A 17,727-nucleotide genomic window follows, 5' to 3' on the forward strand; every position below is an offset into this window, starting at 1 on the left:
AAAGTCCCATATCAGTGATACAAAAAAAATGTCTTCACTGCAAATGAGCCTAATGGAAAATATGGAAGCTCGTTTAATTAAAAGGACCATTTATAGGTCTAATTCCAGTCAAAATGCATATATTTAAAAATTTTTGATTTGAAAGTTATTTAGTTTCTCTTTTTTTGATGACCCGACTAAAAAAAAAAAGGGCTCCACATCCTGAAGCACGGCATATCCCTGGAAAGGCTTTCTTCAATATACTATAATAGGAAAAAGTAGCGGACTCCAAGGAGTCAAAACAACTCATTCCATAGGGTCTCAGGATTGGTGTGACAGTGAACCACATAAAAATTTATTTTACTGGGTGGAAAACACCTCATAATGCAGCTAAGGTGTAATTTCTGCTGCACTGTTTCCATGTGTCACAGCTGGTACCAGATATGCCTGAAGGGAAACTTTGTTCTCTGGCCACTTTCATGTAGTCTCCTTTCTGACCCCCTTCGAAAAGACTAAGAGAAAGGATTAGTTTGTTGAAGCTGATGTTAAAATGATGTAAGAAAGAAGGCATTTAACAGAATGGCAGGGTTCAGATGTCACCGACACAAAAGTACCACGGTGGGTAGATGGAGAGAGAGGGGTCAGGTAAACTGAAAGACAATGGCCAACAGCTGTGAATGGGGATATGAGGCGAAGCGAGGCAGGTGGGAAACGAAAGGGGGGATGTTAATGTGGGAAAGAAGGTTGTTCCCTCTCGAGGAGTGAAAAGCATTCCTCCTGTTGCTGAAGGTTATCAGGTTGCAGGTTGAGGGAGGCCTGGAAAAGGAACACAGAAACCACCAGGTTTGTTTCAATGCTTCAAAAACGAGGCCCTTTCACCTCGCTGGCCACATGACTTTGGGGATCGCAACGTGTCTGGCCAGCACGGTTAAAAACATCAGCGCTATGGAAATGCCATTGTAAGCATCCTTGGGAGTTCATCGCACACATTTGATTGGGACACATGCTCATATTCTCCCCCAAAAGCACTGAGAACCGTTCCCGTCAGACTCTTAGACTTCATCATAAGGCTGTTTTGCTGTGAAGTGACAACTAACCACTGAGATCATCTGGCACCATCTCATAATCCAGTAAACAGAGACATGCGAGAGTGTGTCATGTGTGCACGAAAAATTAAGTCATGAAAGGGCAAACTTATTGCAACGAAGGCTTTCCTGTTCCATCCTATCAAACCCCGAAAGTGTTTTTCTCTCACTGTAAAATCCAATCATATCCTCAGACTGTTTGGTAGTACACTGGATAATTGAGATCACAGCTAACCACAGACTGTCTGTCACATAAAACCAAGCACAGTGGTTAAGGCTTTAGATTTACACTGATCACTGCACCAACTGTGTAGTTATATAAACATGAAAAACAAGTTGTAATCCACTCTTCTGTCCTCACAGATTTCATTCCCGCTTCTTTGGTGCAACTTTGCAAAGTACAAAACAGCCTTTCACACACACACACACACACACACACACACACACACACACACACACACACACACACACACACACACACACACACACACACACACACACACACACACACACACACACACACACACACACACACACACACACACACACACACACACACACACACACACACGTTACTGCAAAGGATCAGTGATTCAGGGCTACTTGTGTCTCCATAGACACTTGTGCCTTAAAACTGTTAAAGGTAGTCAACCGCATGATACCCACTGAAATAATTCAACAAATATACATTAAAATCCCGTTGGATTTTTTTTTTCTCCGTTGAAGATGGCTTTCTTTTCATTTCTACTTACAAGTAATATCAGTGAAAAACAGACACTTTTATCCAAAGTAACCTTTCGGTTTATTTACTCCCAACAGGTTAAACCAAGGGGACTTCTGATTAATGTGTTTTGCCTGCAGGGTCAAGTCAATATGAAATGGACTTAATACCACTACCAAAATATCAGTTTATCCGATTGAAAATCAATCCTTTAATATTATGTGGCCAGTGTGTCACGGTCAGCCCTCTAGAACACTTTCAAGAGCTTCACTTTCAGTTCCTCCCTGGTGGATAGGTTTCCATATTACCGGCCGTTAATTATTCATTTTGGCTCACTTGGAGCCCGAGTTGGAAAATAAAGCAAACCCTTTGGACTAGTGATACAGAATAACACAGTGACCTCTCGGTTGACCCCTGGTGCTTTGTCCATTTGTCTCCTACCGTTGGTATGAGTGAAATTGGAGCCACGGTGGAGATTATTTCTTCATGTGTAAATCTTGCCCCTTGCGCTGCTCGAGTCCATATACAGCTCCAACAGTAGGTGGTGTGCAGTGCTTGAAGAGCTGGGCACAGTCCCTTTTGTAATGTGCAAAATGATATCTCTGCAGTGTAACCATCTCTATTACAGGGGGAAGAGATTGTCTTACCCTCTGGATTTGCTTCAAAGAACAAGACAAATGAGCTCAAGCTGATCGTGCTATTGCCTATTCACAAGAAGAGAAATGTCACAGCTAAACTGTAAGACAACAACCATGGGAAAAATTTGTATGTAAAGTCAGTTAAAAAAATGATTTCTAATAAAAAAATTTCGGATCATGTAACAAAGGATCGTTGGATGGCTCACTTCTCTGCTCTGCATCAGTTTATTAATCATGTGAATCCTCAAGAATGAAACGCAACACAGGTCTGCTACAGACTAATCAGAATCTTTTATTTTAACGCATCCATTTTTCAAAGCATCACAACATATACAGTCGATACGTTCTTCACAAAATAAACAGAGGGAGCTTGTGTCAGTCTTTCCTTTAATTCCGTGTGAGGTGCAAGCCCTTTGAAAAGTTCTCATGTCCCAACGATGTGGACGCTTAAAAATTCAGGAAGCACTCTGGATTCTTGCAGAAAGTGGAGGAGGGTGTGAGACAAGCACGCTGATGGATAGAGAAAAAAAAAAGTAAGTACACTACAGAAATTACTCCTTTACATTTTTATGGCTGGAGCCTCTGACAGGATCAGAAGTCACATCTACATGACGCGAAAGAAGGATATCTTTAGTTCCTACTTGAAATAACCTTTAAGATATAATTGGCAAATTTATGGTATGCATTTTACAATAGCAGTAAGCAAAAGCCATGGTTAATTTTAAATAGCCACCTTAATAAAAAGAGTAGGATATGACAAGTTAACACAAAATTCCATCAAAAATACAGAAATATTTATCATTTGAATGCAAAAAAGAAAAGAAACGATACTTACATTGATTTACCAGCCAGTGTAAACTCAAGACACATTAATCTCGTGCCCTGGGTGGCTGGTAATACTGTTGTGTGGGTCTCGTGCGTCTCGGCTGTCCGTCTCCCCCACGTCGAAACTCAAGTGAACCGTCATAGTAACCATCATCTTCCTCCTGCCATCGCACATTTGATATGGTTTGGTTGTGTTACTGCGAGTGATTAAACTACATGTCATTCATATTTCATCAACTGTCTTCACTTCACATGAATACAGTTTAATTAACTGCTTCCATTTAGTATTTTGCAGCACATTAGGGTGTTGATGAACTCTTCAGATCCTTACCATGGCATCAGTGGGAATGGGCTTGATGTTGTGCAGGAGGACTTCTTCACAGTTTCCATAGTCACTAAATACAACCACAGCCGTGGAGCCTGATGGATGCACAGCATCTATTCTGGCATGGTACAACTTTACAGAGAAAGAGAGAAAAAAAATAATGTTATTTTAATACAAACATGTCCATATGCAAACATACCAATATCCCATTTAATTAGATCCCAACAACAAACAATGAAATGTAAATTTATTTTCTGACTCCAGTAATAGAGTAATGGCATACCTTGCCGTCTTCCCAGTACAATGCCAGACACTGGTCACCTGGTTTCCACACATGTTCCACAGGGTGACTTCTCTCGGATCCTCGGGGACCCTGACCTCTGCCTTGACCTCCTCTTCTCTTAGATCCAGGGTTGGTAGAGGCGTTTTTCCTGCTGGGCACCTCTCTGTTAGGCGGACAAGGGGAGATCATGGGCTTGATCGGTCCAGTTCTTTTGTGTTCCAGAATTCCATTTTGAAAATGAGCAGAATCTCCCGCCATTACTCGAGGAGCCTGTGATAACCCGACGTCTTGAACAGGACCTGTGCTGCCCCTTCCAATTCCTCCTCCACCTCCACCTCCTCCCCCTCCTCTCATGTTAAAGTTTGGAGGCCCACCATCCCTTTGTCGGTCAAAGTAATCCGAATTTGGTCGGTCAAATTTCCCCTTCCGACCGCCATTGTTGGCGTCGTCCATTCTGTCTGTGCGTTTATTATTTGCTCTTCCATCCATTTCGCTTCCTGCTGAATTATGCAGTTTAGGAGCTGGAACATTTTCTCTTCCCCCTCTCCTATGAGTTTGCCCAGACATATTCCCACTGCCATCTCCGTTTCTATATCGTTGTTGGGAAGATCCACTGAACTCCATCTGCTGCTGCTGCTGCTGCTGAGGATCCTTTGAATGAGGGAAGGCATTCATGTAGGCTGGAGGATAAATCTGCTCATCTCGCGTCTCTCTCCGATCATTTTGTGGTCTGTCCCGTGACCATCTGTCCTGGCCCCTCCACTGCTGGCCTTGAGCTGATGTTTGGGAGGTTGGAGAGTTGGAGAGAGGCTCCTGGCCGGGTTTGGGAAAATCAGTGTCCCTATTGAAGCGAGGTGGCCGGTCGTTCCTTTGCTGCCTGTGGTCATTGTGTGAGAACTTGGTGTGAGACGTGTCTTTGGTGTAATAATCTGGGTTGGAGAAATTTCCTCTGTTCTCATAATGTCTCTGTGGCGGCTGGTGTTTTGGCTCTGGAAAAAAGAAGAAGATGTAATTTATTAAAAAAAAAAAAAAACATCATCAAAAACAACATCAACACAATTATTCCATGAATATAACGCAGAGTTAAAAGGCATTCGTCTTGAGGGATTTAACGAGAGCGGCAAGCACCACTGAGAAAAATCCTCTTTAAACAAACACTATGAAGCCAACAACATCTAAAGATGCCTTTCGCCATGAAGTAGATCAAGTGTAAACTTGATGGGTTGTTCTGGACAATAAACGAGGCAATGGAGCAGTTTAGAAAGAAACACGGACCAGTTCACTCACCATCAATAGAGAAAACTCCCATCTTGGATTCCAGAAAATCAAACAGAGTGCTGGGTCCAGATGGCCTTCCTCCTGCTCCTTCATCCTCATCTTCATTTCTGGACCTGCCTCTTCCCTTTCCTCTGCCTGAGGGGAGCACAATAATCAGACCAAGTTAGGAATAGTTAACAAATAGGAGCTTGAACGAGCAAAAACCCAAGCAATGTGTTCTTACTGGGGGAGTAAATAAATGTACTTTTCTGTATGGGTGCTTGTGTCAGGCACTTTGTAGAACTCTAAGTCAATATACAGAATGTATGAACGCAGTAACTAAATGAGCTGTTGACCCACTCCCTGCTCGCAGTTGTAGAAAATAACTCTGTGAATAGTTCAGTGCGATTGGACTTACTGCACGTTGATTTTCATCACTGAAACAAATACCGAACAATGACTGCAGGTAAAGTGGAAAATCCATCGGATACCTTAAGGTGCGATTTGGAACAGAGTCAGCAGTAAAGTGCGCATTCAATTTCTGATAAGCAAACTAAAACAAGCCGTAGCGGCCACTGTGGACCTCTAACTACAGTGTTGGTGGTTTCCAATGCACTTAAAGGACCTCCACATCTCTGCCACAATGTTACCTCTCTAGGTGACATGAGGTCGGTGGAGGCAGGCGGTTTGTGCGTACCTCTGGGTTGCTGCTTGGTAGGTTCAGCTACCATCGGGCCAGGCCTGTTATCCGAGGATCCAGTCAGTAGGCTGTTTAGTGCCACTTCGAGGTTGTTATTATTATCCATCAGAGCCTGTCGAGCAGCCTCCCTGTTAAAACCCATCTCCATGATGTCTCTCAGAGCACGTTCATCCACCTACCCAGCGGACAGGATGAAAGAAGAGAAACTGAAGAGCACACGTTGAGTGAAAAAGGCGTAAAAAGTGCAGGGAGGTGAGAAAATGACACGTACAGATAATGTCTCCAACAATGAGGCAAAATAAGGCAACTTTAGAGGTAGATGTGAGGTTTATTCTGACTGAAAGAAAAAGGGACTGGAGAGATGGAAAAGAATCTAATGTTACTTCAACTTTAAAGCTCTGTTCTACCTTAGATTACTTTGAAATTAAGTTTGGAACCTGTAATAAAACAGTTCAGTGCCGAAAACTGTAATGACCTGTTCCATCCTATTTATGTCTTCGTACCAAAGCCGGCCGATTTTGAGCCGAGAAATTGGCAGGTAATAACATAAAAAAAAAAAAAAAGTCAAATGGATTCCCTCCTGATTGGAAAACCTGACCAGGCCTCCAATTCATTTACATTAGTAAAGTATCAAAATCAATACCTCACTTCCTCGTCTGTGAAGTGTAACAAAACACCTCAATCCAGATCACAAGACCCCAGAACAAGCTCCAGCTTTTAAATTACTTTTTTTTTTTTTTTTTGAACGGCGAATGGAGGCTTCAGTAAAGTGAGGTAAACCTATAATTATAACACAGTCTGCTTGCTTTCTTTCTTTTACAGGTTCAGACTACATTTGTCCTCTCACCAGCTCCCTGTAGTTTCCATCTTGTCTGCTCTCTGTTCTTTCGACCCTGTCTTCTCGTCTCCTCTGCTGGTATGAGTCTCGACTCCGGGAAGAGGAGGCTGCGTTGGATAAATTACTGCCTGCATTTCCTCCACCACCAAACGCGCGGGGGCCCTGACAAGAAGAAGAAGAAGGAAAAAAAAAAAAAAAAGCAGAAGACAAAAACACTTTGGGATCAATACGGCTGCAGGGCAGAATAATAAAGCAAAAAAAAAAAAAAAAAAAAAAAAGAGAGAAAGAAAGAAAACACCACAAAAGAAACAAGATGCTTGAAGTTGACAATGTAATTCAGATTTTTTATTTGCAGAGTTCCCAGAATGTCATGAGAGGTTAAGGGTAAAGCAGATGTCAATAAGGAGCATGTTTATTTTAAATGGAGGCCAAATTATGTAGCGTTTGCGTAATTTGAACGTCGATGAGCAAAGAGGCAAAAAAGTGTTAGCCGGGCAAACACGGTGCTTAGAGAAATCAAGTGGTCGATGAAGAAATTGAAACAAATATAGATTCCGTAGAAGTCTTTTTGAAATTGCTTGCAAAAGACTTTGTGTTGCATCACAAAATGTCCAGGCTACTTACTTTAAACACATTGGGGATTTACCTCGAGCTTTCGCTTACCTCTTTGGTCTTGGCCACCTCTGCAATGGCTGCCGTCCGCTGCTTTTCGAACTCGTCGTTCTCATCAGGACTTTTGACGATGCTGTGAGTCTGCAAAGTTTTCCTCTGGTCCAGCTCTTGGCTGTCGACTTCATCTTTCCTTGCACACTTCTACAGCAAGGAACATAACAGATCCAGTCAGGCACGGTTTCTGAAGCAAAGGATCAGTGCATTGTCAGTGCATTTTCTATGTTTACGCGGCACAACTACAATCAGTCCATCTGGAGCTCTGGTATTGTTGAGAGTCGGACTGAACCGGTAAGAAAAAGTCCTAACGCATCTGTTGCAATGTGAACTGCGCTGAATTTTAAAAGCATCATCCGTGACGTGGTAGGAATGAGATGGAAAGTGAAGATTTTTCCTGCAGCTGCTCAGTGACTGAAGGAAGTGATGAGTCAGAGCGAGAGTCAGCTACCAACTGCAGCAATGACCTTTGCTTCTGAGCAAGTCCCGTCTCTTTTATTGCTGCAAAGGTAAAACTGATGAGTCGGTAGGGATAAAGGACATAAAGGGAGCAATGACAGCAGGTATGCGACTACTGGAAAGTCGCCACACAAATCAAATCAACAGTAAACAGTGAAACAGTACTCTGAATGATGCCAAGCCGGCACTTTCTGTTTGTAATGACCAGGTCATTAGATAACCAGTAGACATTACAATATGATGTATGACTGCAGAAAGCTCTGAAAAATCACTTAAGGGAGTCTTTACAACAAAGGTACTCTGCATTATTCCCATACATCATCGTAATCAGTAAATACGGTATATATTAAGCCGAAGAGGTTTTCCCGAAGACAAATGTCCATGATCTCTGTAGATTGGCGAAGCTGGCCACAACACAAGATTTCTGCAGAAAAACCTAAACCTACTCTCACATTAATCCTTTTTCTACTCATATCCTGCCGTCGCTGACACAATTTTGCAGATCTAATCAGGGATGTGCTCGATGAGTCAAATTCAAATTCAAATATTTGCCCCCTTGTGAACGGCACCAGAAATGCGAAGTACAAATATACAAAGCAGCTGGACTGTCATGCACCTTGTCGCCACTAGTCGGGGCTGCAGAGCCGTCAAGACAGTAAGCCGCCATTTCAGCTAAAGTGCGTTTTTAAAAACAGCATGGAGGGAATTTCAAGGGATTTCTTTTCCCAAAATCAGCACTGTTTATCCATTAATTTTAACTGGAAGATTAAAAAAAAGAAAGAAAAAAAAAAGTAGCATGTATGCCGTCTCTGGAAAAAAAGAAAACTGGCACATAATCACTCTACAAGAGCAGTGCACAATCAACTCAACGGTTTAAATATTAACTTCCACGGAAACTTGCGTGTGAAATGTGGCTGCTGCTGCTCGCCACACTTCACACGCCAAATCAGTCACATGATTCTAATGAGACATTGTGATCCTGCAATATACAAGATATCTATATATGAGATATGCAGATATATTGTTAAAGTGACGCTAAGATTTACCTCTGTATGATCGTCACAATCACAGACAAGAAATCACATGCCTGTCACGTATTTGGAAAATTTACTTTTCAGTACATTAAAAGATACACAGGGCCGATGCACAGTAGCTCAAATTTCACAAAAAAACAAATGTCAATAATTCCAATCAACCTAGTACTAAATTGATGAACTGGCATTAGAACTTTGAGGACTTGAGCAATATATTCTAAAATACTCCTATATTTCACCTCGAGGTATGTCAGCCTGAAAAAAGCCCCGCTATGATGCAAACTAACCACTTTAACAAATTGTCAGATAAAAGCTCACCGACTCAGAAATCTCGCTCCTGATGTGAAGTGGGACACCTGGGGCTCCACGCTGTGAGAATGTCTTCCGAGTTGCAGGAACTCAAGAGAGGTACAATCGACTAACTGACAGAATATAAAGCCAAGGACAATGCAGGCACAGATTTGCTTCATGGTGCCAATTACTCTGAGATACAGGAATGTCTAACACCTTGAAGCGGACTTATTTAGCACTAAGTCCTGGACTGACCCGGGCATTAGGAATACAGCTGCACGGGTAAATCTGCAGAATGTTGAATGACGATTCCAAAAATGTTCCTCGTCCAACTTTACAAAGCTTGAGCAAATCTGGAATGAAGAGTGGGTGAAAATCCCACAATCCAAGTGTCAAGCTGATACGGATGCATCCCACTCTGAAGCTGCCATGCTTGCCAAGGGAGTATTGACTCAGAAACAGAAGCTTTTAAATGTAAATTCTGACAATTCTGAGCTTTCACTCCAGCCAGGAATTTAAATACAGTTTTTATTTCCTGAAAATAATCGTCATGTGCAAACCCTAAAATGCTGGAAAACAAAAAAACAAAAAAAAAAAAAAACGTGAGGTGATTTCATATGATGATGGTGAACATGGCCACTTTGTTCCTCTGTTCAACCGGATGTACAAACAGCTCATTTATCTTTTCTCAGTTTTTGTACACAGCAGCTTTAAATAAAAGCAACACTGACACCACATGTTGCTGATGGTTAAAAAAGAAAAAAAAAATGCACTAGAGGACTGTAAAGCAGAATTAAAAATCAACTATGCATTTCAAAGATCCATGCAGTTGTTGCAGAAAAGATCAGAGACAACGGAGCTGAGAAACTGGACACCCACCACCCTTTGAGGCAGAGACATGTGTTTTGCCCTTGCGTGTATTTCTGAGGTGATTGGTATTCAGCAGAATCCGACGTCCATTAAATCGCAGCTGAAATCTCATTTCATAAACATACGTTTTCCCCCGACTGTATTATTTTTGTTACTTCTTTTCAAATCACTGTTTCCAGGTTGCCGTTCGCTTGCGCCGGGCTTTTTTACCAGGGCGAGTTTTGATTGGAAAAGTGAAAGTGCCACTATAATTAATATTTTGCCTCACCTGACCAAACTGCACAAAGGGAGGAGGTCCGCCTTCTGCTCCAATGTTACTCCTGCTGTGTTTGGCCAAACTCTGGAGGTTAAAGAATAAAGACCTTGCAATCAGAGAAAATCCAAGCAACATTAAATAGCTGGAATACGTACTGGAGGCCGTTATTAGAGATTTAGGATGATCACTAAAATATGAATTCTTTAGTCAAAGTGGCCATCATTAAAATTTGGACTCTCACCCTTTGTAGTTCCCATTTCTCCACCATGTGATCAACCTCGCCTCCAAGGACGGAGATTTTTGAGTCATCAAGCAACAAAAGACCATTTTTAACCTGGACTGTACCAAGAAGCTTCACCTTTGTTCCGGGGGGGGTATTGAGGCTTGAAAAAAAAAAAAAAAAAAAGACAAGACATTAAAGCACATGCATTAAAAAAAATAAATATATATATAGATATATATTTGAAATCAATTCATAAAGGTTAAACTGTTCAGGTTTGAGCAAGGCACAGCATATAGAAAGCCCCAGACCCGACCACCTCACCCATACCACTTTATAAATGACATGGAGCAGTGCCAGCGGATGGGTGGCAAGGCTAGGAGAGACTATTAATAATCCCAGCTGCTCACCCATCCTCATGGTAAATTAAAAGCCCCTCTATCTCATCAGGCCTGATAAGGCCTCTGCCTCTCTCATTAGGAAAGCACAGGGACTTAGAGGGATTTCCAGCTACTGATGCCGGATGCCAAAGCAACAATTAGGGATTTCACTTCACACCACTGGGACGGATGGTGTTCTCATGATAACAGAAAACGTAGAAATGAGGCACTCACCGTCCTCGATTCGATCACATGCGAGCAAACACACATTTGGTGTTAGAATTCATCGCCAGCGCTGCTACTTAGTGCTAAATTGTCATGTCTCTCTACTATATCACTGTCACGCACTCTAAAGGGTCCTGTAATCCATCTCATCCTTCTTTACCACTCACTTATGGCCAGGCGCACACTAAAGCGGACACTTTCCGAGGAGACACTAACCACCGCAGTGGGCAGGCCTGCGTGTGTGTGTGCGCACCCCGCTCATAAAGAGGGGATTTGTTCGGTTCTTTCCTCTCTTCCCATCAGGAAGTCGAGGCCCACATTCGGGCCACTCCACCTGTACAGACTGGCTAGTCACCATGGCAGCAGTCACCAAGGCCACGGTTGCTTGGTTGGAGATGTAATTAAGGCCGGGAATTGTTAGATCAGCTGCCACCGACTGGAAATTGCAGATAAAGGGAAAATCCAAGCATGTGGTGGGGTGAGAGTGTTGACAAGGAGGTGAAGGGTGCGTACACAATCTTACCCATTAGCCTTGAATAAATGATGAAGTGGTTTAAATATAGCAAGTTTTAATTATACAGTATGTTGCAAAAAAAAAAAGAAAAAAAAAAGCCTCTTCTTTTTATTAAATAACAGTAACAAAACCAACAGCTGTTTAGAAGACAAATCGACTTCCAAGAAAAATACTGCATCTTTTATTTCCCTTGAACAAAACTGGTTTTGTACCTGATCTTAGACAGATGTTTAAACTCCAATCCAACACAGGTGGTGTGCCCATCTGTCATTTGTAGGCGCAGCATTCGCGGTGCACCCTGGGACTCTTCATGATCTTTAGGAGCCGAGATGTTTCTCACCTTCTGCACCTGGAGAACACATGGACCCTCCAACTGGCAAAGGAGTGAAAAACAATGTTTGAAAGGCAAATCGGCAACGTGCGGGGGGGAGTATTGCAAAAGTCGGTTCAAACTAAATCTGCACTTTTAAAAAAAATGATATTTCTAAACACAGTAACAAACACGTTCTGTTGCAATTATGTCGGAGCAAATTTTTGGATCTGTCTTAACTGCAACAGTATTTGTTTTCAGTTCAGTCAAAGAAAAGTTGCTACTTTTTTTCTGAAAAGATGTGTGAATGCCATCTACCTAAAACCCATCAATCTGGAAACTCAGAAAGGTCCTTTAAGTCCACTAAATAATGCATAGACACGCAGGGTATATTTCTAGAAAAATATGTGCCTGAATAGGAGTCGAACGCACATAAAATCACATGTTTTAATACACTTGAAGATTTTGTTTACTCTGGTTCTGAGAAGGGATAGTTTCATCTATATTTGTCAGTGTGTTAGGGCCATCTAGTGGTGCCTTTGTGAATTGCATGTAAAACGTATTTGTACCACAACATTTTCAACACAATTATCAGAGATTTTAACCTCTAGTATAAAGCAACGGCATTTAAAACAAAGCAAATAAAAACCTTACGGAGGACTCACCTTCTCTGTTCTTCCACTATTGATATCAGATGGGAGAAACTTTCTCCCAACAGGCCGTAGATCACTCTGGAAAACAATCAATATGTTCAACTAGGTTCATTATGCCTTTAGTTCAACGGTGTTCTTTTGTCTTTGTCAGAAATGTCATCAGCTGATAAAAAGAGGCATCATCCACCACCATCGGATGACATTTGAGGAAGACGAGAGAAGACCGCCCAAACATGTCAAAAAAGCATGTTGATAAAAGCCTACTTGCCTAAATAGATGAAAAGAGAATGCTTATAAAAGAATCATTATGAATAGGAAGACTGTGCCAATTATAAAATAAAAAAAATAAGAAACAAATGGATTTCAGTTACATAACGCTTTTCCACTTCGTCAGAAGTCCCCAAAGAACTTTGAATTGTTTATCACTTTCTCACACACACCAGTGGTGACGGCTGCCATGAAAAGCACTCAATCCTTCCATGGGGGCCAATTTGGAGTCAGTGTGTTGATCAAGTACACTTCCACATATGGACTGGGGAAAATGTGGGATCAAACCTGCGGCATTACAGTTTCAAGACGACCTCGCTCTACTAACTGAGCCTCGGCCACAAAAACGGGATCAAACAGTCCGTAAAAACAATTCACCCATGAGTAAGTGCCCTTTACCTGTATAGAACATCCCAGAAATTAAGTCCATTATTTGTTCCACCAAAAAATAACATCTAATAACGTGGTTAAACAAAAAAGTGACATATATATATATATATATATATATATATTTACACACACAGGCGGACTTGCATGATGAATATCCCTGGGGAAAAAAAGCTCAGGCAACCCTGACTGTCCCCAGTCAGCCTCCGTCTTCAGAGTTTATCTCGTTACCATCAGATCATTGGTTCAGTTTTTACCATCACACAGATCCAACAGCTGCCACTGGTCTATTCATTAACTGGAAATAGTGGCATCACTGAGTGTATTGTAGGACATATGCTTTCTTTTTTGTACGTCTCACTGCCGACTGTACTACAAATTGCCCTCTCGGGGATAATAAAGTTTACGTTGATGGTTTCTTATTTCAAGATTGTAAATAGATCCATACGCCATTATTTTTTCATGACTGCTAAAATTAGCATTAAACATCAGACGCTTTGTCAGTAAAAGATATATTTCCAAAAATATGTTTGCATATGTAGTTCCATCCTAATAAAATTGCTGTATTCATAACTCCATTACAATGGGCATTACCAAGTTTCATTCCTCTGTAATCCCGTGGACGTCTAAAATTATCTTTTGCCTTTTGGCCGTTCTACCCCCAAAGTCCACAGTTTACTAAATTAGGACTGTGTAGGCCAACACAACAAACAAACTTGGGTAAGTCCACATAAAGTACAAGACCTTTTAGCAGTACTCCAGGTCAAACATAAAAAGCTCTAAATAACTATTGCATTTTGCCAACTCTTCTGGTGCTGGTCAGGTACAGGCAGCTAAGAACGACGCCTGTTTTTTGGAATAGTCAGAAGAAGAAACCTCCACAAAGAGTCCTACAATCTCCATTTTCAGAAGCATTTAATTGTCATTACCATAAGCCAACTGCACTGTCTCTGCTATGTTGTCACATAATGCCACAAAAGCACACTATGGTTTTCAAGGTATTGCACCAACACTAATATATCTCTCCATCAACTATAACATGCATTAAAATCACGTGCCTATTTTTAAGTTTCATCAGGATGCCATGGTAGGACACGTCTAGAAGTCAGGGAGTGCATTAAATATACATTTCTCATGATAGCTGATGCAAATGAAACCGATTCAAGAATATGCAATGCAGTAAACCGCCCCCCTGACGATCAAATACAAAGCAACCACGATGGAAACTCTGCAAATGTGATACTCACATCAAGTGCAATGCCAATAATGTCAGCGTGTGTTACGCTCTCAACTGATCCTTTCAGTTCTGCTATACCTTCATCGCTGAGGTACCTGTAGGGTGAAAGATGAAGAAAAAAAACAAGAAGAAGCAAAAATTGGAAAAATTAAGCACTCTCAGGTAAACATATACAGTCTCAACAGTTGGCACTTGAAGACCGCTCAGTGGTTAGTCATCTCGCCTCACAGCAAGAAGGTCTGGGTTCAAATACTGGTGAGGCCTTTCTGTGTGGAGTGTGCATGTTCTCCTGCAGGTGAGGTGAATTGGTGACACTAAATTGCCCCCAAAGTGTGTGTGTGTGTGTGTGTGTGTGTGTGTGTGTGTGTGTGTGTGTGTGTGTGTGTGTTAGTCTGTCTCTCTGTTTGCTCTGTGATGGGCTGGTAGCCTGTCCACAGTGTGTTCTTTAGATTTTATACAGCTTTAACAGCTTTGTTGTTCAACTTAAAAATTATTTTGGAGGAGCTTCACAATCCTCGGGACTCATACGAGAAAACCCCCTCAATCAATACATGGGACGAATCTCACTAGAACAGTGTTTACAAAGATAGAATATTTAAACAGACAAAAATCGAAAACCAGGACAAGCCATTTATGAATCTTGCCACGTTAAGCATCAGGCAGTCGTTTAATTAGACTGTTTTCACCTGTGATCTCTGCAATCAAGCTCAAAAGGTACAGACTGACTTACTATTGAAATATCCATAACTTATGCAGAGTAAGACTGTCAGACTCCAAGTGGGGTCATCTCGACCCAATGTGTATGTTAGGCTTCTGAGTTCTTTTACAAATGTTGTATTGTAACTTGCACTTTGACAATCTCTTCTTGCCAAGATTGCACTGATGACGGTCTGGAGTAAGAGAGCAACCCTGTCGGTTTCGTTTTTACTGCTGATGGTAAAATATCAGCGTAGTGATAATAGCATGCTAAGTGTGTGTTAGCAAAGCTGGCGTCGTCAAGCCTGTCGCTGCTGCGTTCAGTTTGCTTTTTAATGTCGCTTTAGCGGGCACAACAATGTTACCGCAAGCAACAGAATCCAAGGCGTCCGCGATCAATTGCGTGAACGTGCGGTCGAATGTCAAAATGTGGATTCGTGTCGTTCGCTCGCACCAATTTAGCATCTCAGTATGAGATGCTAGCTCTCTGACATTAGCCGCCGTGCTACTCACCAGCCCTCTTTGACCAGGGAGTCTATCAGATCACTCATTTTCCTCCCAAACGCAGACGTGTAAATGAGTACACTAATGCATTGGAACGGGGGACACCTGAATGACGACTATCTCGGTCTGTAACACATGTTTGTCCCGCTAACAAAGCTCGCTAACGCGAGTGCTGAACGATCCTCTGGCTTTCACGTCACCACCGAAACGCGTTGTGCGGTACGGAAAGCCGCGTGGGCCAAATCAGCTATTATTGCCTTTTGCGAATAGAATAGAATACAAGAATCACCTTTATTGTTAATTAGAATATATACGAACGAGCGAGCAAAAATGTGCTAAGATGGCATGAAAACGCCAAGGCTTTTCTTATTGAAATGATGAAACCCAAACGAGTAATATACTGTATTTTGCGGGCACTTGGATTTTGGTGTCCCTTTACATCCTAGTGCTTTGCATCACTCTTTGATTTCAGCTGTGACAATCCAGTGGCATGTGGCATCCAAGTGCACGTCAGGAACTCGTCCTCTTCTTCTCCTGTCTTTGTATGCCCTGTCGATTGGAGGAGTCGGACAACCTCTCTTGTGGTCCATGTTATTTCCACTTTGGATCCGTGAAACTTCATGTTTTCTTGTCTTATCATACCATCTATCCTTTTCAACAACCAAGCAGTGACCACCATCATGCTATTGAGGTAAAACACAAGCCAATTGCACCACTTTGATCTGATTTTGTTGTGGTACAGTGCAATGAGAGAGTCCAGCAAATCTACTCCACCTATATATTTTCATTGTACTCTATCACAACTGTAGGACAGGAGACATGGATGACTTTTTTCCTCTTGTGGTCCTATCTATCTACCTCAGTGGCTGGATACACACTGTACCCTGCCCTGTCCTGTACTTAGCAGAGCTTTGCTCCAGTGCCCTGAACAGGAGGAGATGGTATAAAGGATTTCAATGGCTTGAAATTATTTTATTTGCCTATTAGTCAAAACAACACTGAATCACAATCCTTTCTGTAGTTTTCAACTATTTCTTTTAATATAGTTAGTCATAGTATGTTGTTGGGTTTTTGCCCATGCACATTTTTACATTCTTCCCAAAAATTTAATTAAAAAAACCTGTAATGTTGAGTCTAATATGAAACGGACTTTCTGGGAGATATAATATAATCCTTAATCCTTTTTGTATATTTCTTCTCTTGTTTTCTTTTGTAATGAGCCGAAATGGCTAAAACCCTCAAATTCAACAAGTTATTCTTCTCGCAAAAGTAAAGCTAAACTTTGATGAGTTATAGAGACTTTGCATGGGATGAAAGATTGCTATTGTGTGAAATCATAGCAAGTATTAGTTTTAAACATTTCCTTCCTCTTGGTTGCAAAGACTTTCCCTTAGCCTTAATAATGCAATATGTTTAAGCTCACACAGGATGTGTCTACGAAGCTGCTCAGAAAAATTGTTCTTCAATAATCCCTTGTGTCACATTGGTCATGATGCAATTTTCGTGTTGAAGAAGTCAAGCGTGAATGGAATATAAATCCAGCATTTACCTAAATTTGAGGAGTGTGTTTGAGAAGCATGCCCAGCCAAGTTCACTGTGTTCAAATTATGGCGTTTGGTTGAGGACACGAATCAGTCAGTGATGCTGAAAGAAGTCCACGTGACTCCTCAAAATGACTCAATGCAAAAAAAAACATTTGAGACCAGAGTGGATATCATTACATCAAACTTCAGACACACGTGACTGGAGATCAGCAGGTTTCTAATCCAGGTTTCTGGGCCCATCTGGGTGATACGACTGTGTCTCTCTGAGCTTGTCAAAATCAGATTTGTGAATATCAAATAAAACCACCACGAAATGATTTGTAATATTCAGAGCATAACGGGGAACTTTCTCATTGCTTTTAATTTTTGAACGCTTTTTGTGATTGTATGATCATTGGAGTGGGTGGGTTTGCCAGGGTGTTGCTTCATTGTCATGGTTTGTTTTTGTCTTGTTTGTTTTTTTCGTTTCTTTGCAATTCATCAACCTGAGAGAGAGTCCATAACTTTTCTTAGAGGGAATCTATGGTGGCTTCAAGAACAAAAGAGTAAATAATCTCTTGTGC

General features: G+C 41.5%; 1 protein-coding gene across 3 annotated transcripts; it reads right to left on the reverse strand.

Annotated features, from left to right (window-relative positions):
* Nucleotides 1-2,693: 2,693 nt before the first annotated feature.
* Nucleotides 2,694-15,838, reverse strand: tdrd3 (tudor domain containing 3). 3 transcript variants are annotated; one of them, XR_013935156.1, is made up of 14 exons: nt 15,630-15,838; nt 14,431-14,515; nt 12,542-12,607; nt 11,779-11,939; nt 10,469-10,610; nt 10,240-10,311; nt 7,315-7,464; nt 6,661-6,813; nt 5,811-5,988; nt 5,144-5,269; nt 3,857-4,845; nt 3,580-3,705; nt 3,259-3,445; nt 2,694-2,933 (listed from the first exon to the last, which is right to left on the reverse strand). XR_013935156.1 is itself a non-coding variant. In XM_080458384.1 (14 exons), exons 1-13 carry the CDS (start codon nt 15,665-15,667, stop codon nt 3,293-3,295), a joined length of 2,403 nt encoding a protein of 800 aa, XP_080314510.1. In that variant the 5' UTR covers nt 15,668-15,838; the 3' UTR covers nt 2,694-2,933; nt 3,259-3,292. The 3 variants fall into 3 exon arrangements, 2 of the variants coding, with proteins under 2 accessions (XP_080314510.1, XP_080314511.1); XM_080458384.1 differs by having other exon boundaries at nt 3,259-3,409; XM_080458385.1 differs by having other exon boundaries at nt 3,259-3,409; nt 15,726-15,779.
* Between the last annotated feature and the right edge of the window lie 1,889 nt (nt 15,839-17,727).

The sequence above is a fragment of the Lipophrys pholis genome (genome assembly GCF_963383615.2).
Source record: "Lipophrys pholis genome assembly, chromosome: 2".
NCBI lineage: Eukaryota > Metazoa > Chordata > Actinopteri > Blenniiformes > Blenniidae > Lipophrys > Lipophrys pholis.

Bases quoted from the DNA above. Each gene is read 5' to 3' on its own strand.
- tdrd3 (XM_080458384.1), bottom strand. From the start codon at position 15,667: ATGAGTGATCTGATAGACTCCCTGGTCAAAGAGGGCTG. The intron at 12,608-14,430 runs GTGAGTATCACA...ATTGTTTTCCAG, and splicing joins TTATTGGCATTGCACTTGAT to AGTGATCTACGGCCTGTTGG. The intron at 10,312-10,468 runs GTGAGAGTCCAA...TTTAACCTCCAG, and splicing joins AGAAATGGGAACTACAAAGG to AGTTTGGCCAAACACAGCAG.